The sequence below is a fragment of the Cinclus cinclus genome, chromosome 2 (assembly GCF_963662255.1).
Source record: "Cinclus cinclus chromosome 2, bCinCin1.1, whole genome shotgun sequence".
Classification (NCBI taxonomy): Eukaryota; Metazoa; Chordata; class Aves; order Passeriformes; family Cinclidae; genus Cinclus; species Cinclus cinclus.
The window spans coordinates 40,104,994-40,130,305 of record NC_085047.1 but is presented as its reverse complement, the minus strand read 5'-3'; the positions used below and the strand labels follow the sequence as shown (position 1 = coordinate 40,130,305).

At 47.0% G+C, this 25,312-nt stretch overlaps 1 protein-coding gene across 1 annotated transcript; it reads right to left on the bottom strand.

Moving 5' to 3' along the window:
* Window positions 1–7,234: 7,234 nt before the first annotated feature.
* ENDOD1 (endonuclease domain containing 1) lies at window positions 7,235–14,295 on the bottom strand. The gene is made up of 2 exons (XM_062514414.1): window positions 14,002–14,295; window positions 7,235–8,368 (listed from the first exon to the last, which is right to left on the bottom strand). Exons 1-2 carry the CDS (start codon window positions 14,293–14,295, stop codon window positions 7,235–7,237), a joined length of 1,428 nt encoding a protein of 475 aa, XP_062370398.1.
* Between the last annotated feature and the right edge of the window lie 11,017 nt (window positions 14,296–25,312).

Genomic DNA, 25,312 nt, shown 5'->3' with positions numbered 1-25,312 from the left:
GTACCGGTGTTCAGAGTATCAGTATATCCAGATAATAAAACGTTGCCAAAAAACTGAACACAGCAAATGCAACAAAACGTGATTACAGTAAAACCAGAAGTGTTTTAGCAGTGGAACCTGCAACGTTCAGTGTTGGCTTGCTCAGGAAGGAATTCCCCAGCAGTTTGCTGCTACAATGTGCAGCCCCGTGGTGGAGGGCTTAAGTTCAAGGTTCAGCTCAGACCACCTCACCCATGCTGACCTTTGTTCCAGCGACTCTGAAAGCACCGAAAGGGCTGGGCTAGGGAGTTGATGCTGCCTGAATACAGGAGTTTAATTTGCCTTGCAAAATTACCTAGCTAATCTCTCTTGACTCCCTCTGCAACGCGTGGAGAGAGGCAGAGACTCCACCAGAGGGTGACATCTGCCCTGAATCATCTCCTGGGGGAATCTGATCAACCTCCACCCTCCACATCAGGGGAAACACGGTTGGGATGCAGCATTCAGCTCGCAGAAGATGAAACTGCAGCTCACGTCTGCAATACAGCATGGTGATGTTGAAAAGATCAGCTGAAAGCATGGTATTAGATTTAAGCTAACCCCTAGGATATTTTTTTTAACCTGATGAAAAAACAAAACAAAAAAAAATACATTTTCTGTAAAAACCAGGAACAGGAGCATTTCAGTTGGAGGCATCATAACCAGCTCTTAGTTAGTAGACCTGAGTGCAAATCCCCACAACCACAGAGGTCCAAAGCCTCAGTCAGTGCTGTGTCCACAGGAGTCCCAGCAGTGCCAGCAGGACATGTTGTGGGAATGTGCTCAGTGTTGAATGCCTGCATCTGTTCACAGCTGGAAATGGGGGATGGAGTAATAATGAGATTTTGAATAAGCTCCTGAGGGAAATAAAAAACAGGGACCAGGTTCTCAGACAGATCCTACATCACCAAACCTCTCTTGGGTTGGGAATGGGGGCATGATCTGAAGCATTACAGAATATGGGGATGGACAAAATTTATCCTTCATCACTGGAGCCTGAGAGCCTGATCATTTGTCTTTGATTGTAGCCAGGTGCAGGTGAGTCTCTTTTCCCAGGTAGCAAGTGACAGGACAAGAGGAAACGGCCCCAGGGGAGGTTTAGTTTGGAGATTAAGAAAAATACATTTATTGAAAGGATGGTCAGGCACTGGAGCAGACTGCTTAGGGAATTGGCGAATCACCACCTTGGAAGAGTTCAGGGAACAGATGGATGTGGCACCTGGGGACACAGTTTAGTGGTGCATTTGGTAGTGCTGTGTCAATGGCAGGACTCAATGGTCTTAGAGGTCTCTTCCAGCCTTAACGATTCTACCTGAGTAGTCATCCTCAACTTCTGTGGTGATGAGCCCCAGGACTGTCTGTTTCTTTGTAGAATGTAGTGGTGTTTTCAAGAGCAGGCTGTCACCTCCAGTACAAAAGTGTATGGTTAATTCCTGCAGGTGCCTGAGGGTGAGGCATGTCTACACCTCCACACCACAAATGCACGTGTTTTCCATTAACTCAAAAAATTGGGGCCAAGCTCTTTGGGAGCTGGATTCATTCCACACAGGTCAGGCCAAGCCTGGTGGAGGTACACACAGTAGTTAATCCCATCTGTTTCAACAGAGCCACACACAACTCCCACCATCACCCAAATGTGGCTGCGAGTGCTGCAGGTCATGTCCAGCAGAACTCAGAAGACATCAGACCCTGATATTAGTCCTACCCGCATGGAAGGATTTAGCGACCCAAGAGCCTTCCAAGGGGCTGTGGGAAAGGCCATCCCACCTGTACCATCATCTGGGTGAACCACATCAATGGACACCTTCAAGGGTGGGGTAAGCCCCATCAGCCACCAACTCCAGCTAAGAGTCATTGGTGCCAGCTAAAGGTGGATGGTGCCCAGGTGAAAGCCAGGTGACATATTTATACTGAACACAGGGACCCTGTGCCTGCAAAGAAATTTCAAATGCCTACATTTAGATGGCATAAATCCAGAAAGTGATGTCTCCATGAGTCTATTGTATCATCCCTCTGGAGCTGCTTCACTCACGTCAGAAGCTTGTTGTTGTCAGGATCAAGCAGAGACCATTGCTCAGTGCTTACTGTTCACTGTTAGCTTACTGTTTAGCTATTGGCCGCTTGGTGTCACAGAATCATAGAATTCTTGGGTTGGAAGGGACCTTTAAAGACCACGTAGTTCAACCTGGGACATCTTCAACCAGATCAGGTTGATCAGCGTCCCATCCAGTCTAGCCTTGAATGTTTCCAGGGATGGGGCACTTACTACTGCTCTGGACAACCTGTACCAGGGCTTACTCATTGTAATTTACTTTCATTTTAAAGGAAATTTCTTCCTTTTATTTAGTCTGATGTTCTACTACCACATTTCCTTTCCTGCCCACCAGCATGGTCCTGTCCACCTGCTGCAGCTCCTGGCATTGGTCCATAACCATTTTCTACCAGCAGGTACTGGGGATTTGGAAAAGTCACACAATGACATCTGCTCCAGATGTCCATTCTTCACCATGTTAAATTAATTAACTTATTAATAAAGATGATACTGCAGAAGAATTTGAAGCCTCTGCTTCAGTTTTGCAGGCAGCTTTGCTGCTGGCTCAGTAGAAAATGACTTCTACGTCCCAGGAATACTGTCACAATTTCTGTATCTTTGGAAAGGAGACAGGGTTTTTTCACCCTTACAAATGGAAGAAAATCACACATATGCTAAGATGGCCCATGGCTGAAGGACTTGCCTCTGAGACAGAAAGAGCCACGTTCACATGCCAAACCTGCTGTTGAGCACAAGTGGGTGCTGAACGTCCACATCCAAACTGCTAATCCAGACCCTGGGCTGCTCTTGAATGTTTCCTGTCCTTGTTCCAACCTGGACTTGAAAAATATTTTCCACTAAAAGTGGTAAATTGCTATGAAAAGAACCCTGTATGATAAATCACCCCATTCTGACAGAATATAATTCCTTGGAGATTTTCCAACCAGCTGTAACACTAACACCACTGGAAAGTCTTTAGGCATTTCTGCTTGGCTGGAAACACCAGTTCTGTGGAAATCAATAGCAGATGCTACCCGTTGTGAGATCCACCAAACTAAGTCCAACAGCCCAGGAGTCTGTGCAGCAAAGAGAAATCATCCCATGCCAAACCCACAGTATTGCAACCTCACTAATACACACACACCCTGGACACACCTTGCACTCCTTGCTCCCAGACAATCCCTCCTGACCAAACGAGTTACACGGGTATTTATTTTCCAATACCTTTTCCATTTTCTGGCACTGACTACACTGGACAGATAATCTGTGAGCAAGCATGGCACAATTCCCTGCTGAACAAGAGCAGCTCTCTGGCCAGAGGGAGGGACAGAGCTGCTGTTGAGGTTCCATGCAAGGTGAGCAGCTTCAAAACATGCAATGGTAGCAGAGGTGTGACCCAGAGGGCCTGAGACTGAGGAGCTGTCCTGCAGGGCTACCAAGTCCGTCTGCCATTATGGGTGGATGCAGCATAGACAAGGGTCACCTTGAGGTGCAGAGATCCCTGTGTCAAAAGCTTGGGGTGATCTGGTTAAGGCAGGGACACCTTCCACTAGACCACGTTGATCAAAGCCCTATCCAGCCTGCCAACTTGACCTTGACCATTTCCAGTGATGGGGCATCCAATCCAGGCAACCTGTACCAGTGCCAGACTTGAGACAGATGCAGAGTCAGCTACAGGGGTTCATCTGCCCAAAAAGAGGTACCTGCAAAACAGAAGTGCCAATATCTGGCTTACTCATCGCAGGACCTCCATACTTTCAGTGGAGTATGATTACCCCTGTTATGGAAGGTAAGGAAGTTCTGACAAAGCCAGTCCAGGGACCAGCCCTGCACAAGAAGGAGTTTCTCCCTGTGAGCTGTGAAAAACTGTGCTGCTGTGCTGGGATTTCTGTATGAAAACTAGCTGCACTCCAGGTGCATCTCATTGCATCTCACAGGAATAAAAGAGTCCCCTCTCCTGGCACACACAGAGTCATATGCACTGCCTGCAACACCTCAGCTTTCTCCAACTGATTCTGCAGCTTAATTAATTGAGCCTTAGAGTGCTTTGAGAGAGGAATGGTGTTTAAAAAGCACAAAAGAGCCAGTAATATCAGATGTCAAGCTGTTACAATGAAAAACTCTGCTGCTGGTGTTTTCTTGATTAGTCAGGACACCCTAGGTTGTATTATCTCATTTGCAACCGTGACACAGTGGTACCAGCCCCTCTTAGGAAAAGTAATTTTATTTTGTTGAAGCCATACATTTCCAAGGATAGAGAAAAGCTCAGGAACCATAAATCATGCCTAGATAAGGAGAATCTCAAACAGTGTTTTTTTGCAGGATGTTGCTTGTTCTGTGATAATTGCTGGATGTTCAAGGCAGATTTCCCACTGCCTGCTCAGATGCACAGCACAGAAGAGAAATGCCCCATGCCAGTTTCTGTTCTTAGCATTTGAAATCTGAGCATGTTAAGACAATTTTAATAATACTGTTGCACAACTGCCCAAATCCTATAGAGTTGCAGCGCCTCAAATTTCAAGGACTGTACACTTACTGTCAGAAGTCATGGCTGCAGCAGAGACGTGCTGGCCTGAGCTAGGTGGGGTAGCAACGGTGGTGGCAAATTGACAGTGCAGACCTCCTGAGGTGCCTCAGTATTGCTGTCACTGCGACTGCAGAGCTGCACTGGAGATGCTGGTGGACCTGGGATGCAGGGGCTGCCAGGTTGGGGTGTAGGGAAGCTGCTCTGGGTACAGAGACCCAGGAAGTGCATGGCTGGCTGCTGTACAGTGCCACACAGCTAAGAAGGGTCAGAGATAAGGCCACACAGAAGGTGCAACACAGCTGTGGGGAGCAGCTACCTCTCCTCCCCAGTGTTTAGGCTGTACTTGAGAGCTGCTGCCATCACACATGTTTTCAGAGGATTCTGGGGACCCTGGGACCCCCAGACTGGGGCCCCTGCCACCCTACCCTAGCATCCCCTGGGGCTTAAGCTGCCTTTTTTCCTGTCTTGACAGCTGCCATGTAGCCCTAGAGTAGTACCAGGATTGAGACCAGGTCTCATGAAGGAGTGGGAAATAAGCTCCACATCTGTCTTGACAGCAGACCAGGCATGTCTGAGTGTGCAGACATGCAAAGTTCAGTATGGAGAGCATCCACTGGCTGCTCTCTGCCTGTTAGGAGCAGTGACCTTGCTCCTTGCACCCAACATTCCTATAGCAAAACACCACTGACTTTACCCAACTAAAATTCATACTGGCTCAAAAAAGCTGCCTTTCCTTTTGAACAAAGCCAGTTCTGCCTGCAAACAGCCTCTCTCTCCCCATAAACCAGCGGTGGCCCATGAAGGGTGAGACAAGGAGTCATCCTCTCTTTCCACTCGTGTCACTGTTTCCCCACTTGCTGGCATCCCCAGCTTTGCCATTTGCATCACTGCTGAACAGGGTGCCACGGCTGGCCAGGGTGTGCTGGGCTGGGATGTGCACACACATCTGGTTGCATTAAGCACAGCCCCTGAGTTAAAGAAACAACTCTGTCCCATCATGAACAAGCCAAATCTCCTTTTCCCTCTGAATCCATCCATGCCAGCTCAGCCTTGCGGCAGGCTACATGATGCAGACAGGCAAAGCTGCCATGTTAGTAACTGAGTTTTCTTCAACCCAGGACAGGCCACCACCAACACAGCACCACTGAGATGGCAGCACCAGCTTGCTCACTCCGGGGACTCATTATGGGATGCTACGGTAGATCAAGGGTCCACACCAAGCTAGCACTGGAGGGAGAAGCACAGATGAGTGTGAAAGGAAGGAACCATGTATGTAGGACTCCCAAATGCCTTTTGGAGTCCAGCCAAAGTAAATGCTGCTGAGACGGGAAGCCTCCCTCCTGCAGGCAACTGCACCAAGAGATCCAAAGCCCCTTGCTGAGCCAAGCCCCAGGGAAGGGCAGCCCTTCTGTGCCCTTCTCCAACAGTGGCAGATGTCTCTGTGCCTCTCATCTGCCTGCAAACACTTGCTGGTCCCCTGCAAAGCCCTGATGTGTTCCCCAGCTCCAGCATTGCAGATTTTGGGGAGCATGGCTCACACTGAGGCAGAGGGAAGAAGGGGTGAAGAGTGAGCAGAGAGGATGAGCAGTGCAGAAGAGGAGTTGGTTCTACCTCTGACATTAAAGCATCTCTTTGTGAATGGGCTCACCAGGTGGGTCTTCACATAGCAAAACAAGTGCTGCAGTCCAGGATCCCTCCTGCCTCTTCTCCCACCTGACAGTCCATAGTCCCCTGCATGTTTTAGCAGCAGTCAGCTCTCAGGGAGACAAGGCAGGTGACAACAGATTTGAATCCAAAAGTGCAGCTCCCAGACCTGCTGGGCATTCGAGGAGACACAAGGGATTCAGGGCTGAGCCATTCATGGGCTTAGAGCTTCAGAGAACACCACATCTTGAAGATTCAGGGCTCAGACCTTCAGTGGTCACCACACAGCAAGGAAGGGTTGGGGGAAGATGACCTTTGTATGGCTAAGGAAAAATGCTTTCCTACCATGCAAAAAAAAATGGGCAGTGGGTCTTTCCTTGCTGCAAGATCCATCCAATTTCAGGTGTCTGGAAAGGCCTGAAGACTATGGGATATACCCAGCTGCATCCCCTCCACCAGCTGGACACCAGAGAAATAAGCAATGCAGACAACAGCAGAACCTTCCCTCCATTCCACCCTGCTCTCTGCTGTTTCCCAGCCCCAAGTCCTTGAACTCTTGCCTCCCTCTCCTTTCATCAAATCCCAGTAACCCTCTGTAACTCATGTCCTCCCCTAACCCCCACCACCTGCTCCTTGGAAGGGACGGGCTTCTGCAGAGCTCACTGCCACTGCATAAGTCTCAGTGTCATCATAGCCAGAAAGAAATTACCTCCTACCACAGTTAGTGTGCATTTCCCAGAGGAAGCATCTTGACACCTGCAAACCACAGAAACTTTGTGGCCTGCACCAATAAAACCCGAACATTTTACAACGAGATAGAACTTGAGTTACAGTGGTGGTGGCCCTGAATGACATTGCCTTGGCCCTCCTTGTTATTCCCCAGTCAGTTCATTATTATTAATGTCACTACAATAAATACCAGAATGAAATTGACAGCATTTGGCCACATATCTTAAAACATTTCCCCAGTCCTCCTTCATTCCATGTATTTGCAGCCTCAGTTTCCATCCCTATCAGTCATCAGAAGAGCCTTTAGGGACAAACCGTTTGAGGATGTGACCAGCTAGGTAATAAAAGCCATGCAGAACCGTGGCTGTGGCATCGATGACCAGCGAGAAGGTGCCCCCAATCCCAGTAGCTATGTCTTTAAGGACAGAGGGAATGGCACAGATGGAGTGGTAAGGGAAAGCAGCAAGGTGAAGGATGAACCCCACGGGGATACTCAGGATCCTGTAGGCAAGGGACACCACATCTCGAACAATTTGCAGGAAGCCCAGGAAGATGTTGATGATGACCCTCCCAACATCATACGGGATGCTGATGAGCACCATGCTGACAGCTTTAAGGTAGGACACCATCCCATTCCACAGACTGTAGACTCCATCCAGAATTGTGCCAACAACTCGCTTCACAACATGCCACAGAAAATAAAACACAAATTTCACCAGTTCCACAAAGATGTAGATGAAGAGTTCCAGAAGTTTGATGAAAGGGGTAGCAATGATGCCAGCCACTCTTCTGACCCAGCCACTTTCTTTGGTCTCTTGGTTGTTACTTGTTCCTACTTGCTCTCCAGAGCGGATCTGACTGACAACTTGCAATACTGCTTCTCTTTTCTCCTGGCTTTGTTTGTCTTCCCCACAGCTGCCCTTGAACAAGTGAACTCCTGGTAGAAGCTGCTTCTCCAGCTCTCTCACTGTGAGGTCTTCCAAGCTGTTTTCATCATTGATTTTTTTCACTAGTCCCAGGGACCATCCCTCTGGAGCATCACAGCAGGCTGCAAGCCAGAGGCTCTCTGGCACTGACACCTTGCCTTTAACTTGGACACTGGAAGGAATTGCACCTGCAAGGAAATATAGATGATCCATCTTGGAACAGTGAGGGATCAGAGCTTGCTCCACAACCTTCCCAATGTCTCTGTGCCAGCTTTTGCTCAGAGCTGGGCTCAGAGGAACAGCATTTGTGAGTGTGTAAGTGGCCACCTGGAAATCCTCCTCATTAAGCAAACTGGGATTGAGAAGGCCTCTCTCGTAGCCAGAGCCCACGTAGTCTGAGGTCAGGGCTTGATTTGCACCGAGGTTGGCCACAGTGCCACCAATATCAGCTTCATGAACCATTTCATGCAAGTCATTTTCTGGATCATCTATCTGAAAGAGTAGAGAGAAGCATTACTGCATGCAATTCACCTTCCTAGAAAACAATGTGCAAAATGGACCTTGATGTATACTTTTCATTAGGACTACTAGTACATGCCTTGTATTATATCCTGCACCCTCTCCTTACTTCCCCTGAAGTGCTTCAGAGGAGTCTATTCTCTACTTAGCTTCTCTGCCAACCACATTGGTTTAGGCTCCAAAGGATATTTGCAGCTCTCCAGTCTGGTACACAGCACAGAAATCAAAATCTCACCAGGCACCATACACCAAGCCTCTAACTTGTAATTTGTCCTGAAAGAGATTTTTAAGACCAATAGATGGCTAGATTTAGGGTCATGTTTTCACCTCCTACTGCAGTTCATTTAAGAACTTAACGATGGCATCTTAAGCCCCTCTGAACTATCAAATCCAAGCCATGGGAAAAGAAAAAAACCAAAGAGGCCATGGTGTATAAGATGTCTAGAGAAGGCATTTACCTCTCACCACTTATTGTGTAAGAAGCAAGAATGAAGCCAGACATCATGTCGGGTGACCTGGACTACCCCACCTTGAACAGGAGACACAGCAGTGAGCTCCTAGGGCTGTTGCAGGGCTGGTCATCAGTAACCTGATCTTCATGTCAATAATAGTCTGAACCTCATCCTTAATGACCATGTAGCTCCTGGTGACATGGGTGAGGGTGCCATCACCCAAGGTCCTCGATGGAATCTGTGCTACCTGCTTGTGTTCACTGTTCCCATGCGGTGGAGCCAGAGGTAGCAATTACTGCAGTGGGAATTTGTCCTGAAGCCACGCACAAGGGAAGGGAGCTGGCAGAAGTGGTAAAGAGCAGTGGGATGAGCAACACTAAACGTCAGGGTGTGTTCAGGTCTTTCTCAGGTGGCCACAGGTCTGTCTGATCCATAGTCACTCCTATTGACACTGCCTGAAGCTGCTCCAGAAGGCTGTGCCAAATCATCATTTTGTTCTTCAAATTAGAGGGTGAACATGTTGGTAGAAGCTCAGGGGTGGCGGACAATCTCCTGCAGTCACTGCCTTCTGTAGTCTCTGTGGCTCTCAGGCTCCAGCACTGCGTTGGCCCAATTAAACCATCTTCATTTGCCCCTGGCCTATAAATTGTTTACTGCCCCAACTAATATGCACTTTGGAGACATCTATGTCAGACAGTTCATAGTCTACCTTGAATCATTGCCAGGTCATCCATCCTTGCCTCTTGACCACCCTTCAGCACATTTGGACAGATATCCAACTATGTCCTTGCAACCCTACACAGAGTTTCCATCCTCTTAGTGCCACATCACCTCCTCAACAGTTCTGCACCATCTTGTGCTGAGAATCAGGGTGAAAGGGGCCAATGTCAGCAATTGTCCATTACCCTCACCCGGGAGCTGAGCTCTGGCTGGCCTCCTGCATCAGCCAAACCTCTGCAGTCAAGGCACAGGGCTTCCTCTGCACCAAGCTTGGTCACAGTGCCAAGCCTGGCCATTGCAGAGGGCTGCATTGCCCCACCTACTGCTAAGGAGGTTTCTTGCTCTTTTTTTTTTTAATCATTTGGTGCTTATTGCTTCAGGACTGCGAGGATCATAGAGAGTCCTATGTGCTGATGCACAAGTCACAGCTTTTTCCTAAATACACTGCTTAAAAAAGACTTATTCTGCACTTTTACTGCCTTATTCTGCTCCTCTTGCTCAGTCGCACCAAACAACAGACTGCATGAGGCCAGACATTTTGCATTCCACAAAATCACTGTCTCTTCCTGCTGCCCCTTCCCTTGGCATTCTTCTCTTCTGATGAGATGATGCTGTGCTGTGAGACAAGAAATGCACCCAGGGTGTTTAATCACACAGAAGAGATGATGGGGATTGGGCATAGATGTGAGACTGTGCCCAGGACCTGTCCTCACCGCTATGACCCTTTGGAGTTTTACACCCTCTCAGAGAAACCCATCCCATCTCACACCCATGGTGAGTGCTGCCATACTACAAGGACACATAGACCTAAGATAGATCAGCTCTGCCTCCTGGCAGAAATTGCCAACCTACACGAAGCAGACTAACTCTAATTTCTCTCTCCCATGAGCTGATGCATGCAAACCTTGAGGAGCCTGTCAAGAAAATATGTCCCTGGTTACCTCTCCAGTTTGCAGGCCTTTGCACATACCATCGAGATTGTTTGGGTGCAATTAAAAAAGAATATGATAAAAATGCAGCTGTGTGTTGTTCATGTGTAAGGCTCTGACATCACCTAACTACACTTATAATAACTCCTATAATGGTTTGTAATAACTAATGTGTACCTGAGGTTTTCATGCCTCCTCCAGCTCAGTCCTCAAGGCAGGCCATCTCAGCACTGCATCTAATCTGCATTGCAAGATACCTTTCCTCCCTGCTTCAAAAAGCTTCTGGCTTGTGTCACCCCAAAACTTATCTGTATTTATGGAGTCAGCCATGAAGCCACCTGTCCAAACAACCTGGAACAGCTCAGAGCAAAATCCAAGCAGACAGTAAACTCCTTATCATAGAATGGAGATTTAAAAACAACTTATGTGCCTGAAGCCTGTACAGTGTTAGCTCATAACAATATTGATGTGTGTCATTAAGTGGAGGGTGCAGTTTCACAGATGGGACAGAGGCAAGGGGGGATTACAAGTATGGCAACACACATTTATTAGGGCAGGCAGCTTCCACTGAGTTTGGTCATTTAACAAGGCAGGACGCTGCCACCCCCTACCTTCCCCACCCTAGTATGTAGGATCCCTGAACTTCAGCTTCCCTCTCCCACCACTACTTCTTCAGGCACCCTTACACCTTTGATTGAAGTGGAAATGTTTGATCCAACCTTACTCTGGGATTCCATACCTCACTGCATCTCATGCTGAAGTTTCGGTAGTAGGAACACTCACAAGTGGCTCTAGAAGTGCCTGTTCTCTTAACTCTCCACCATAAGAGATTGCAAGAGCAGCTCGAAGGTAGCTACACTATAGCTGGGCAAGAATCCCACCTTGGTCATCTGCCTGGTGGTGGCCATTAACCAAATGAAAACACAAGGTAATTCATCCAGCCTCTCATAAATTAGGACAGAAAAAGCAACTCTGGACTTTTCCACCTCTGTCTAAGATACAGAAAGAATCAAACACAGAGATTTTTAGACAATCAAAATGGAATGAGGTAAAAGATATATAAGTGACTTGCTCTCAACCTCTAGGAAATCTGTGGCAGAGCAAGTTTTCAGACCTGCACCTGGGGGAGTCCCATCAGTACCCTGCTCATCAGCCTATCCTTCCTGTTCTCTAATTTTTCACTAATTGCTCAATTAATTCATTGTTTCCATCTGCCAATCCGCAGTGGGTGGCACTGACATTCCACACACTTCTCACCCAATTACTGCCTCTGTGCTACATTTGGCATTTCTTTCTCAGGCAGACATTCCTGAGGGAGTGAGATACTGCCCTCATCATTATCCCCCCCAAAAAAGCGTATGACAACCTTGAGGCCCTCACTGGAGCGCTGAGTGTTTTTATAGTGATTTATTTCCGTTTGCTGTGTGTCTGCATCTCCATGTGCAGCTGAGCCAGATCATACCCAGCTATCCCTCTGTTGGCAAGGAAATTACCCAGAAAATCGGTGATATGAGCTCACTGGGCTATGCTGCAGAACAGGTGTTGCTAAGGGTTTCCTTCAGCAGCCATCTGACCTAGCCTTGGTAGAACATGCATAATGGGTGTGAAAGCTCTTCCCCACTCTCTCCTACAAGTGGCAGTGTCTGAGAGGGCTGTATGCGCTTACTTCTTGAGTTACAGCAGTTCTTCATATTCTTCATTTCTTCCCCTTACATATTCTTCTGCAGATTTTTTTGTTTGTTTTGGTTTGGTTTTGTCCTAGTACTTTTCTGTCTCAGTCAGAAGTTCCTCCAGGGAGCTGAAGAGCTGCTAACTCCTGCCTCTGAGATATCTGCATTTCACCAGTAGATGAAGGAGACCCACCAGTGTCAACTAAGAACTACCGTCAACCTGTGAGGCTGCTCTGGTGAAGCCAGAGCAAATAAAGGTAGCACCTGCCCTATTATTTCTGAGGCTGCAGAAGGTTTTGGTGGGAGGACACACAAGGTTTGGGACTCTGGAGTGCTGGCAGGAACCAAGACAAAACGAGGGGCCAAAAGAGATGGAGCAGGAAGGGCAGAGAAGCCAGCTAAAGGAAGGTCCAGGGAAACCTAAGTTACTGGGTGGGGAGGGAGGTTGCCCACTGCTCCATGGCAGGAACAGCTTCTGAGCCTACCTAGGTAGGTTGGGAGAGCTGGACCACAAGAAGCAGGAGGAGATATGGGGGCTAGAGGTGATGGAGGGTGTCACTGGCCAAGGCAAATGGGAAAGGATCCCATATCTGCTGCTTTACCTTGCTGCTGCCATGGCACTGAACCAAAGAGTCTTGCCAGCCTAGGCTCCCTTTGCACTTTAAAAATTTGTCACCCTTCCACAACTCAGTAATGACAGAGTCTGCAAAAGGTTGCCTCTGTTTTAAAAGGGCAAGCTCTCACAGCTTGCACGTGCAGAGGAAAGAGCTCAGATCAAAAGACCCTTAGAAATTCCCGCAACTCAAAACCTAGCCCAGAGAGCCAGAAGACAGTCCAGGCTGAAGATAACCACTTAATAACTCCTGTCTTCAATGCCTGTGGCCTTGGGACCTTAGTATCTCATCACCACACATGAGAAAAATAAGCACAGCTTTCTCCTGGCAGAGGGGTGAGCTTTGATTGTGGCAACATCCAGTAGATGAGGGCCACGCTCCAAACACACTGATCTGACACTGCAGCCATTCCTGCCCTAACAAAGCACCCTTGCACACTTACAATCTGAGCTCCTGAGCTCAACAGATTGGGTAGCCTGATGTGGCTGCAATATTCCTTATTATCACTGCTGAAAAATCTAAAATATGAGGAAGGAAAAAAGGACACCTAAAGTTTTCTTAGGGCACTACCAGTTTTAAAAATATTTCCTTTAAACTGAACAGCCTGAAGGCCTTGCTTAAGCATGCCAAGCGTCAGGGGAGACAAAAAACACTGAGGCTCTGGTAAAACCAATTTTATACTGCATACTTCTGACCTGACTGAAGCCTGCACGCCCCAGGACACAGCAACTCATTTTCCTACCTCAGTCTGGGACAGACACACTGAAAAGCTGCAGCATCAACTTGGTGAACCACAAATGGATGCTTTATCTCTGCTCAGTGAAGCCAGGGAGCCCCTATCAACACCATGATCATACTGGCAACAGAACAAACTTGAACTTGACACTGAGATGTTTAACGCACCAGCAGTGCTCCCTGCCCACAAGAGCTGGCTGGGCAGGACAAACACACCACTGGTATCAGAGAGGGCTTTCCTCTACCCTGGCACTGCACATTCATGCAGCAGCCTCTCAGTTTTCATTATAAGCTCCCCGGGACAAGAAACTATTTGTTTGCCATTTCCAAGCACAAAAAATAAGTTCTGCTCATGCTAAATTCATACCAACAGAAGTTCAACAAGCGGAGTTCCTGCCTCCTTTGCAAAATTCTAGCCCAAGCTTTACCCCAGAGGAAATGTTCTCCGGGAACAATCGTTTTACAGCAAAGGAAAAACTGCCTTACCTGCGGTTCAACCAGCCAGCTTTCCTCCGCACTTTGAGCTGGCTTTGTAAACTTAAAAGCTGAATAAAGAGGGATTTTGTCCTTAGTACTGTAGAGGGTTGCAAAACGCGGCTCTTTGTTGTACTGCTGACAGATTTTCACATGGAACGGCTCCGTATATCCTTCGGGTGGGACTTGTCCGGGGAAGAACACGTTACACTCGGCAAAACCAGTTTCATCCTCTCTGACAACTCTGCCCTGGGAAAAGCCTGGGAAAACTGAGATGCAAAGCAAGACTACAATTGACGTCTTCATGGTCCACTCCCTGGAGCCGAGGGAAGCCCCGTCTGCCTCCGCTGGGTACGGCGAAGGACCAGAGTCCATGCAGCAGCGAAGCCAGAAAGCGTCTGGAATTCGGGTGTAGCGTGTGAGGGAAATGAAATCCGAAACCACAGCCGATCCCTTCGGGGAGCCAGCGCGTTCTGCAGGCAGCGCGTTGTGAAACCGAACGTGCGCCGGGCTGCTCTGACACACGCTGCGGACGCCAGCTGCCCGCGGGAGATGATGCCAAGCAACCTGAAATCATCAGGGCTCCTTGGGAAGAGGAGGAGGGACGCCTATGGCAGCGGCAGGGCTGGAGCTGAGCAGCACCGGCTGTCCAGGCTAGGGCTCAGCGCCGGCGGGGGTGTGGTGTGCTGCATTGCAGCAGTACCCGGCAGGAATTTTGGCTGACACAGCCAGAAATGTTCCTGAGGCTGTCACAGGGGATGCTGCAAAGTCAGATTCACCACCCCAAAGAAGGTATTAGCTGTCCTCTCCAGCTGTGAGCCTGCCGAAAGGAGAGGGACAGAAAGAAGAGAGCTGGCAGCTTTGGAGCTGCTGGGAGCCCCCTTTGACCCTTTTTGGGGTGTCTGTCATCACTATTGCTGCCACATGCTGCTTAGATGCTTGGGAAAGGCACTCACCTCCCATTCATCTCTCCTGGCACTGAATGGGGAATTCAAAACCCTCCAGTATCATCTCATCTTGTGAGGCCCTCTCTCAGAAGAGATGAACAACAGAAGGATGAAGACCCTCAGATAACATATCCCTAATCAGCACCCACCACAGAACACTTTGGCCCAACCTATGGAACTGGCAAAAAAAGGGAAATGAAGCTACTCCTTTGAGTTTATGCTCAACAGAGTAACCATCCACCCAATAAACAGCTGCCTATACCTTGACTACTGCTGGGTAAAAGCAGCATTCCTTCAGTAACTAGGAAAATTGATGTTTTCAAAATAGAGGAGATGGAAAGGAGACTACAGAGCAGTGCCTTGAAGTAAGGTACCTTGGAGTCTAGAAAAGATAATATTTCCCCACCCAAGAAGTGAGATGTGATCAGTTGTATTGCCAGCAACTTAAAAAAACTCCTAGATGCCAATAGGGCACAAGTCCATTTTATAATACAATTTCCAAGCAAAAAACCTCCCAAGTGTTACCATCCCGCAAGTACTTTGCAGACAAGGTAGGATTATGTCCATATTGAAAATTATGAAGTGGGATGGTGAGTGGTTAAAGTGGCTGCCCAAGGTCAGAGAAGGAGTCTGTGAAAGGTTAAAAATAGACTGCACTGTATGACTATCATTCCTCTACTCAGGGATGACTTCTGGAAGTATCAAGACAAGGAAATACGTCAACACCTCTTGGTGTGGTGATATCAGCTAGGGGAGGCAGAGGCAGGCTGGACAGGCTGGGGAACAACAGGAAATGTAGTAAGTGGGCTTGGGTTTGGTCCAGACAGATGACTGGTCACCCAGCCCTGCCAGAAAGAGTTAGTCATGTTCAGGAAAGGTGATGGAAAGGAAAGCACAGACATAAAATTTAATTTTCCTGGATGTAAAAAGGCTCCTGGAAAATCAAGAACTAAAGCTGAACCTTTGCTGTTAGGTGCTGTTCTGATCCCAGACTCACAATTACCTGGACAGCAGAAAAAAATATTTTCATAAGCATGGTAAACCCTGCTACTCAGGCAAAGCTAGGTCACACAATGAATTTAAACACCCCACTTCAAGGCTGATATGTATTACCTCAGGATGAGCATGGTCCCAATCCAATGAAAAGGCAGCATTAGGTGTCTCAAGATGTGCATGACAGCAGGCATTAGCACTCTGAACAGATCAATGATTTCCACCAGGAAACATCCTGCCTCTGCCCTAGACCTGTGAATCAAGCTCCTGCCTCAAAGTGGCAACTCTGTGTCATCAGATGTACTGTCCCAAGTTGTCTTCTGAGCCTCAAGGGCTTTTATGGGCTTTTGGGAAACTGAGGAGTTCTTTCCTTTCAGGGTGTGAGGCTGGGGTCTGTCAGCCAATTTAGCTCTGCATGTACCAGCAAACAGATAAATCTGACTCATCCTGAAGAGCAGGAGCTTCAGGTTTTCATCTCCCATGAAGAGCATCAGTTGAAAGCCAGCATGGAGCTCCACTCCTCTGCTCCCAGTTCAATTTTCTGCCCAAGCGAGGTGCCTTTCCAGTTTCTAATTTAAGATAGCTGTTGTGACCCTTGAACACAGAGCTGTGTATTTTTTTCTCTTGCTAACATCACTATTACTAAAGGGACTAGTGCCATCATAATGCTAGTGCACTCACCACGCTAAAGACAAAAGAACTGCTCTGCCCTGGGAAGGTTACATTCTCAGCCCAGGGACCACAGACAGAGGACTCAAACACAGTGAGATGGAGTTGGCCAGAGGTTTTGATGACTTGGTGCTGCAGTAGCTTATCTGCTATCAGACCCTTTTATAGGCATCACAGGGAGTAATGCCTATAGGCAGTGATAGGGATTGATGCCTATAGGGGCTGATGCCAAAAGAAGTATTAAGATCAGATTCAAAACAGCCCTAAGGCTCTTGATGTGAGCAGAAGGGCTCCGGAAAAATACACACTGGGTTAGCAATGGGCAGTGAGAGCTGGCGGTGTCAGTATGAACCGTGGCAGCAGTGTGGCCTGACGGGACCTGGGCTGCCTTCTCCAAACCTATCAAGGGGTCACAGTGCAATAAACTGAGCAGGGTCAACAACGCGAGCAAGAACCTGACGTTTCATGTGATGGAGCACAGGGAACCCAGAGAGGATGCAGAGTGATGTGGCCAAAGGGACACATGAGAAAAGTGATCATAGAATTGCAGAATATCCCAAGGTGGAAGGGACACACAAGGATCATTGAGTCCAACTCTTGGCCCTGCACAGGACACCCCAAGAGTCACACCATGTGCCTGAAAGCATTGTCCAAATACTTCCTGAACTCTGTCAGGCTGGCGCTGTGACCACTTTCCTGAGGAGTGTGTGCTAGTGCCCAACCACCCTCTGGGTGAAGAACCTTTACCTAATATCCAACCTAAAGCTCCCCTGACTCAGCTTCAGGCCATTCCCTCAGGTCCTGTCACTGGTCTTGAGAGAGAAGAGATCTTATCTGTGCCTCCTCTTCCTCTCATGAGGAAGCTGATCACTCAGTGGCAGGCAGAGGTGTGTGGGAGACAAGAGAGGCTGTAAACAACAAACTGTATAGACACAGAGTTTAGAAGGCATGACAGAGGTTAAGTTTGTTGGGGAAAATTAAGAGAGGTTAGAGAGAAGGAAGGGCAAGAAAAGAGGTAAGGATCCAGAAAATTATATTGACCAGCAGGAAAAGGAAGATATTGGGCAAAAATTAGAGTTGAGAAGGATCTGCATTCTTGAAAATCGGAGGTGCTAAAAATGGTGAAGAAGGAAAACAAATGCCAATACATGTGAGGAAACCCAGGAGGTAGGTTGTGACAGGTCAAGTGAGATGATCTGAGGAAAGTCTTTATTGATAAGAAAATGAGGAGAAAATATGAGGAGGAATGGGGGAAAGGAGAATGAAAGATTTACATCCATCTTCATTGACTTGACATAGATGAGCAGTCTTCCTGTTCTCCAAGGGTCACAAGCATCAAGAACAATGTCTCCAAAGGAAGAATACCTCCCTGCAAAACAAACCTGAAAAGCATGTCAGCATCCAAACTCTCTAGCCATTAGGAAGCTGCCAGGCTTGTCTGTCTGCTTTCCCACACTGCTTCTCCAGCCCTGTCTCTGTTCACACGACTGACATTGGATTTGCTACAAATAGAAAATCTATCCCCTCACATGCTTGACCCCTCTAGCCTAGTCTCTCAAAACATTCTTGACTCCAAATATTTTTTCAGGCTGGATCTCCAGTCTCCTACCATGGCCTCTGTAAGACTCTGGTGTTGCGTGTGACTGTCTCTTTCTCCTGAGAAAAAAAAAGGAAAGAAGACAGTGTCTCCAAGGGCAAGCAGTCTTGTGAGAGACACCATTTGTTTCAGTAGGCATAGCAAGCATGAAGGTGGAGCACAACACTGCCAGCAGACATGCCATGGCATGTCAGAGAGCACATCTGCCTCCTCACTGTCTCATGGGGAAACAGTCTCTTTTTAAAATTAGTTTAAAAACTTGCTCTGGGAAGGGAGCCCAGTGCTGAGTTACAGGGAAAAGCAAGAGTGAAACAATTTTCCCATTGTAACTAATAGATTCAAGGGCAAGGGGAGGGGGTGGGCAGAAAGGCTTAAAACCACATTTCTGGGATTTTGATTCCCACCTAAAATGAGGTTTTGATGCCAATCTCTGCTGCTTTTTGTGTTCACACCTTCCTCACCGTGTCCATGGTGCTGGTGAGGAATGGCCCCCCACTGGCAATGCTGCTTTGTTACTCAACTCTGCCATGATGCTCACTAGCAAGGGTGGCCTGTGAGAGGCCATGAACTGCCTCAGACTGCCAGGGATGCTGATCTGGTTCCTCTGCTTCTTACCTTGCATTTTCTCCTATCCAGACTCAGTGTCCACTCATAGCAGACAGTGGATACCCTGAAGTGGTGTTATAGCTGAAATCAAAAGAGAAAAAGAGCACGAAGTTTAAAAAAACAAATTATAGAGGAGGTTGTCCATGGTTGTCCATCAGAGGAAAAGGGTGGCAGCTGGGAATAATGAAGCACCCAAACTGCTTTATGGATGGTAACACCATTAGGACAGAGACATATGCTCATTTTGTACAAAAGCTTGCACAGTGGAAGTCTGACAGGCACCCTGTAAACCATGAAGTATAAATGCATTGCATAAATAGTGAATAAAATTAATAAAATGCAAAGGCTGCTTCCTTTGACATTTTATCATAGTCTTCATGCCCAAGAGATCTCTGTTAATCTTCAGTCTGTTTAAAAGAACCACACTGACAAACCCATGCTAGACAGCAAAAGCAGGATGGATGTAGATTAGCAGTATAAGGTAATGTTTTTAATAGTGCAAATGATTATCTGTCAAAACGAGCTATTTAGAGATGTGCTGAAAGCTCCAGTACTTCCATTCTTTAAATCAGGAGGTGCTTTTTAACATGATAACAACTAAAAAAAAAAGTTGATGTTTCAACTGTAATGGCCTTTGTTTTACAGATTGTCAATTAGTCAGAGCCACAACAGCTCTTACACACCTTAAATCGGTTTCAGGACAGGGAAGTTATTCACTTACATGCTTTTTCTTCTAGGTATTAATATTAATTTTTTACTATTTGTTTTATTTTATATTTTCAGAAGTGCAGTGTGATTCAGTAAATGCTGAGAGCTCGCTGTGCTATATGCTGCCCAAAACAAGGTGTGACACAGCTCCTGACAGTCTGCATTGACAAAAGACTGGTGAGTGGGAAGAAAATTAGAGGCACAGGCTTGTTAGGCTTGCATCATCTTCAGAGAAGGGAAGGAGAAAGCCATAACCCTTGAGAAAGCTAAACCTCCTGGCAGGATCCAGCACCTCTGATCAAGAGGCAAGATAGTAGCCACACCCAGGACTGCCTGTCTCCAGAAACACCACTGTATTTTGGAACAGAGGAGTAGTAGGAGGAGTGAGATGTTCTGCATTAAAGGTTTTGCCAGACCTCATAGATGGATATGAGGTTCCAGCTGCTCCCCAGCTCCAGCACCCTCTGTGCCATTCAGATTGGCAGTGGAGATGCCCCTATGGAGTCCAGTCATCCCAACAGCCAAAGTGGAGAGGCAGGCACCACAAGGCATTGACTTGCATCATTCTACATGGCCAGGCAAGGATGAGATGGCATCCTCCAGATATGCCTCTGTCTCTGCACCAGCTTTAATGTGAACCCAGGATGTCCACAGCTGGTCAGACAAACCTCAGGCAGGATCTAATGTACTCCTACCACCACAGACTTAGCCCACAAAAAATTAAGTGCATTGGCTGTGTGAGAGAAGAGTGAGCAGCTCTTTCTCCATTCTCATTTCAGGCCTTGGCTTGCTATTGAAATATACATTGCAACTGCTCTAGGCATAAACATAATATCATATTTTCCACATATGTTGGTTCTTGGCCAGTACTGCCTAGGGAAAAATTCAGATGTGAAAAACACAATCACCAATCCCAGGATTCTGTCACTAACATGAGTATAGGGCTCAGATTCTACCTTTAGAGTTCACAGGATAGCATCAGTGCTTGCCAGTCAGGACAGGATATTTCCTCTAAAATAAAAAATCAGCAGTGCTTTTAGTCACACTGACAGCAGGGTGGATGGAAGGAAGTATTGGCCTCAAATTAGACCTCTAAACAAACATGTGGCTGTTGGGATTGCAGGTTAAGTTACAAGTTCATACCCAAAATCCCTGAGGAAAAGTAACTTTGTCTCTCTCCTTCTCAAGCTCAGTTCAGCACCTAGGAAATTGTGGTTTAGATCTTAAATCTCCATCAGGAGGCAGAAGAGGTTTGGCCTAAACTGTCTCACACCTGTAAGAGCCATTGACAGGAGTCACTGTTCTGCTGACCCGGGCTGCTTGACACTGACCTTTGCACAAATAGTCAGAAGGAGAATCACCTTAAGCCATTTAGCTCTGTAGTGAAAACACAAGAGCAAGAGTCTTGCAGTCCAGCCTGGACCACCCTGCTTACAGTTCCCTCTGAGCAACAGCCCCTGTGCCTGTGCCAGGACATGGTGCTCTCAATGTCCTCTGTGCAGCAGCCAAAGGAACCAGAACTCCCTAGAGAGCACCACACACTCCAGCACAAGGCCTTCCTAACCACTCCACTAACTGAGCATCCTTACATCTGATGGGAAGTGCTTTGAAGTCTACCAAGCACGGACTACAGAGCTCATAGCTGGTAAAGGCTGCAGAGGCTGGAGTTACTGCAGTAGGCAGGCTCCAGCACAATGAAAACTTGAAGGCAGTGGAGAGATGTAAATAGTGAGGCACATTCATCACATGCCAAACATTCCTATGCAAGCCCTGCCCCCACAGTCACCAGCTCTATTGGTCTCTCCTCCACAGCTGCTTATGAACTGCTGTGCTCTGCTGGGTGGGACTACCCACCAGTGGGATACAGCACCTTGCACAGGACCAGGAATCCTCCCTCTACTCCTGCTTAAATTTTTACCTACAAGGAAAGCAAAGCCAAGATATCAGGGGCACAGTAAGATGGTACTGGATAGGAGCAATGAGGTCAAGCTGCTCAATGTGTGTGCTTTTGCCAGGACAGACATGAGATATGGCTGCTTTCACCATGCTCATGGTAGGCAACTGGAAAAGAACAGGAAACAGGAGGGAAATGCATCCAGGAAAGCCTGGTTGCAATTACTACTCCTCAATAGCAATGATACAGAAACAGGCAGTGTCTTGCCAAGATGAGGCATGTCTGCAGAGGTATTTGCAGCACACACACCTTCTTGGTGTGCCCCAAGTCTTCAGGGAAGCATGCAATGCCCCATTCAAAAGGTCTCCTGTTTACACTCATGGTGAAGCTCCGTGTTCAGCTGAAGGACCTGGCCACCAGAAATCCTGAACCAACCAGTTCTGCAAATTGTGTTTTTATACTCCTCACAAGCATTAACCACTTAAACTTCAACTGAACCTCTCCTGTCTCTCTGCACAAATCACAAAACGGAGATTAAAACTTAGGTAGGGAACAAATTTTGCCAGGCTGGTATAATCTGTAAGTGGCTTCAGTCAGGGTTACTGATCTTGCAGGAGAAGCCTACTTTATCCTTAGTCTGAGTCCCACAACAGGACCCAGTTAACAAGTCTTGCTCAAATAGAGGTGATGGTTCTGATGGGAAAATTAAATGTCAAAGCCCTATGGGTTTTTAATACAGGAGACCAAATTTCTAAGCCTGCTCTTAAATGGGACATTACAAGTTGCAGAGCAAAAAACTTGGTCCCTTATTTGTGGTTTTATAAAAAGGGAAAGGCACAAGACTTGGGGAGAGGGGGTGACTTTGTCAAGGGCCTCTGGCTAGTGGCAGTGCTAGGGGGACATTAACAACTTTGTGAATGCCAGCCCTCTGCACTGATACAGTTCCTCAAAAGCAAAGACCTCCCTTGGAGCCACAGTAGCTAAAATACTGTGAATTTGCAATCAAGAACTAAAAGAAAAACAACCTGGTTGATCCCACTCATGGGGATTTCATTGTTTTTCAAGCTCTTGTTCTTTGTTTCCATCTGAATCAGAATAAATTCAGTTCTGCCCACATCTGAAAGAAACAATGTGGCTGGCTAAAACTCTTCCAAAGCCCAGCTGGCCTCATTACTGGGTGAACCCTTTGCACAGTGTGCTAGTTCAGTAAATAAAGGATAACTAAGGATAACTAAAGGTTATCACAGCAGTTAAAAGAACTCACTGCTGGCTGATACCAGCTAAAACCCTCTTAGGTAGCAACACACGTTATATTCATGTGGCATCTTTGGAGGTGATAGAAATTGATCCTATGGCTGACCTTCTTTTCAATTGGTTTGAGGACTGCACTACTAAGATGTTGCTGGAAAGGAACCTGAATTGTGTTTTAACTTAGTCGGGATGATATAGAGCAGTTTTCTTATAAACTCTTCCTTGTATTACTGGTTTGGAGACTGGAGATAAGTTAGGAGATTCTGGGCTTCCACACAGGTTCTCTATTCCTTACAACCAAATTTATTTACAACCAAATACTTACCTGTATCTTGAAGCTTTCAGTAACTGAAATTTTAAATCCTGAAGGATCTCATCTAACTCAGCCTCATCTTTGGAACATAACTACTTTGAGAGTTTTATGTTGCAAACTCCACATCTTCTGCTTGCCTTTGTAAATTACTAATGAAATATAGAGCAGGATTTTCTGGGATTGCTCAAGCAAGCGAGTGAATTGCCTCCCAAAGGAACCTGTCACTGTCCACTGAACAGATAAAGGGCCCTAAAGATTTGCCTACACTAGATACCTCACTTACCTGGAGCTTTATGAGAGTAATCCTAAAGCTAAGGGAGCGATGCTCATAAACTGAGGACTGATTCAGACAGAAAATATTCATAAAGCATTAAAATATTAAAAAAATTACAGCGTGTACCAGCTCCTGATGTTATTGCTAAAAGTTATAGCTGCAGCTGACTCTTATGGAGGCAAGGTCATCTTCACTCCATCCTGCCTAACAAACTCACATGTGGAATACTTCACTGGTTTCTTTATTCCACATCTACACAAAGAGAGAGGTAAAGTGAGCAGATCCAGAGCCAGAGCCACTGTGGTATGTGGACAGCCAGCCCTTCCGTACAACACTGATTTTCAAAATCTGAGCACCCTGCTACTGAGACTCCTCCCAGCCTGACTGAGTCATCGTCAGACAGCATTAAGGAAAGGATAAAATTAGCTTGGCTATTAGAAATGTTTGGTTAATAAATAAAACAGTAGGACAGTTTTGCTTAACAGTGGATGCAACCATAGACAGAGGTATGTCCTGGCTGCTTGCCTGGATGTAAATAGTGCATGGCTAAAATTATTTGCTTTGTCCAAGCTCAAAAAAAATCCCTTCAGCAGAAACAAGAGAGGTTCCATGGAGCTGAGCATGCATCCAAGACTGTGAGTCCAGGAAACATTAGCTGTGTGTGTCTTGGGGCGCCACTCCTTCCGGCAGCACCCTCCCTTCCCAAAGTCCCCGAGTGCCTTCTGGCTGACATCACGTCTCACGTTGGAAAAGCACTGGGATCTCAGCGGAGAGCCACGCATGTGGGGAAGCAAACAGAGAAAGACCCAATTAGCAGAAGACATATTTAAAGCCAGTGTGCTGGACCTGCAGCGCTGGTCTGGCTCGTTTAATGGTTGGCTGAGGAATCACAGTCTGCGGTGTCTGATGAAGGTCATCACTGCCTCGGGCAGGATCCAGATCGGCTCCTCATCCCCGAATCTTTTCTTTCAGTGAACTGCTGCTCTACAAAGCAAGAGTTTGCAGCTGCTAAATACACCTATGACTGGAGTACTGAAGGCACAAAAATCCCTGCAGCCCAAGGAATGGAATGGAAAGGAGCACAGAATCAGAAAGCTGGAGAGACGGTGCAGTGGGAGGTGCCAAGGCAGAGGTTATGGGCTGGAATGACTTTGTGAACAAAGAGAAGCAGCAGTAAATGGCATTTACTGTCCCACGGCAGGCAGCAGGGAAGGTGTGGAGAGCAAAAGAACACAAGATAGCCTCATCGGAAAGCAGCCCCTGCTGACTCACCAGCTGAGTCACAGCCCTGCCCAGCTTCTATTCTTTTTCCAATCAAGGAAACAGCAACTTCCCACGGACTGCTTTTAAGGTTGTTTTGGATGCTGAGCATGTCTGCACCAAGTTTCCACTCTTGACAATCCCCTGTGCTTTTCTATATCTGCTTCCCAGCAGGAGACACAATCCTTCAAAGCACAGAGTGTCCCGAGGAAGGAAACGGTGCTGCGGTGCTGCAGCCACTCCAAAGCAGAAACGGGATTTACAATTTGCTGTTGATTGGCCACAAAAGCTGTGCCTCAGATGGCCAAAGACAGGCTCTCACAAGAAAGGGGAGGCAACAGGAAAATTCGGGCTGGGAGATCTCCATGCTGAGGCACTGAACCTCTGCCCTACTGGGGAAAATGCTCACCTTCAGAGAACGGCTTTGAAAGAGGAGATTGCACATCATCCTGCTGTACTTCAAGGGTGGGAAGAATACAGCCTACAGTGGGAGACATGAAAACTTAGGAATTACAATTGCTTCAACTAAATATCTTTCTGGATTCAGAAAAAAAAAATCTGTGAAAATCAGTAAGTAAGAGTAATTCTAGAGATGGAAGAAAGGGAACCAGAACCCAAAGAATACACATTGAAAGATTTCAAGAACAGAAAAAATACACAGAAAACAGGAAAAAATCCCTACACTGGCAAGGTTAAAAGGGAGTTTTTAAAGTCCATTAGAAATATAAACAATCCTCATAACACTACAGGCCAAGAAGTAGATGAGAAAAACATTAAGGCTCCAAACAGGCACAAGGTTTTTAGAAATGTT

What these genes read in the sequence shown, in the direction of transcription:
- ENDOD1 (XM_062514414.1), bottom strand. Translation starts at nt 14,295, where the DNA reads ATGAAGACGTCAATTGTAGTCTTGCTTTGCATCTCAGTTTTCCCAGGC. An exon ending in GCTGGCTGGTTGAACCGCAG is followed by an intron (nt 8,369 to 14,001) that starts GTAAGGCAGTTT and finishes CTACTCTTTCAG; the next exon opens with ATAGATGATCCAGAAAATGA.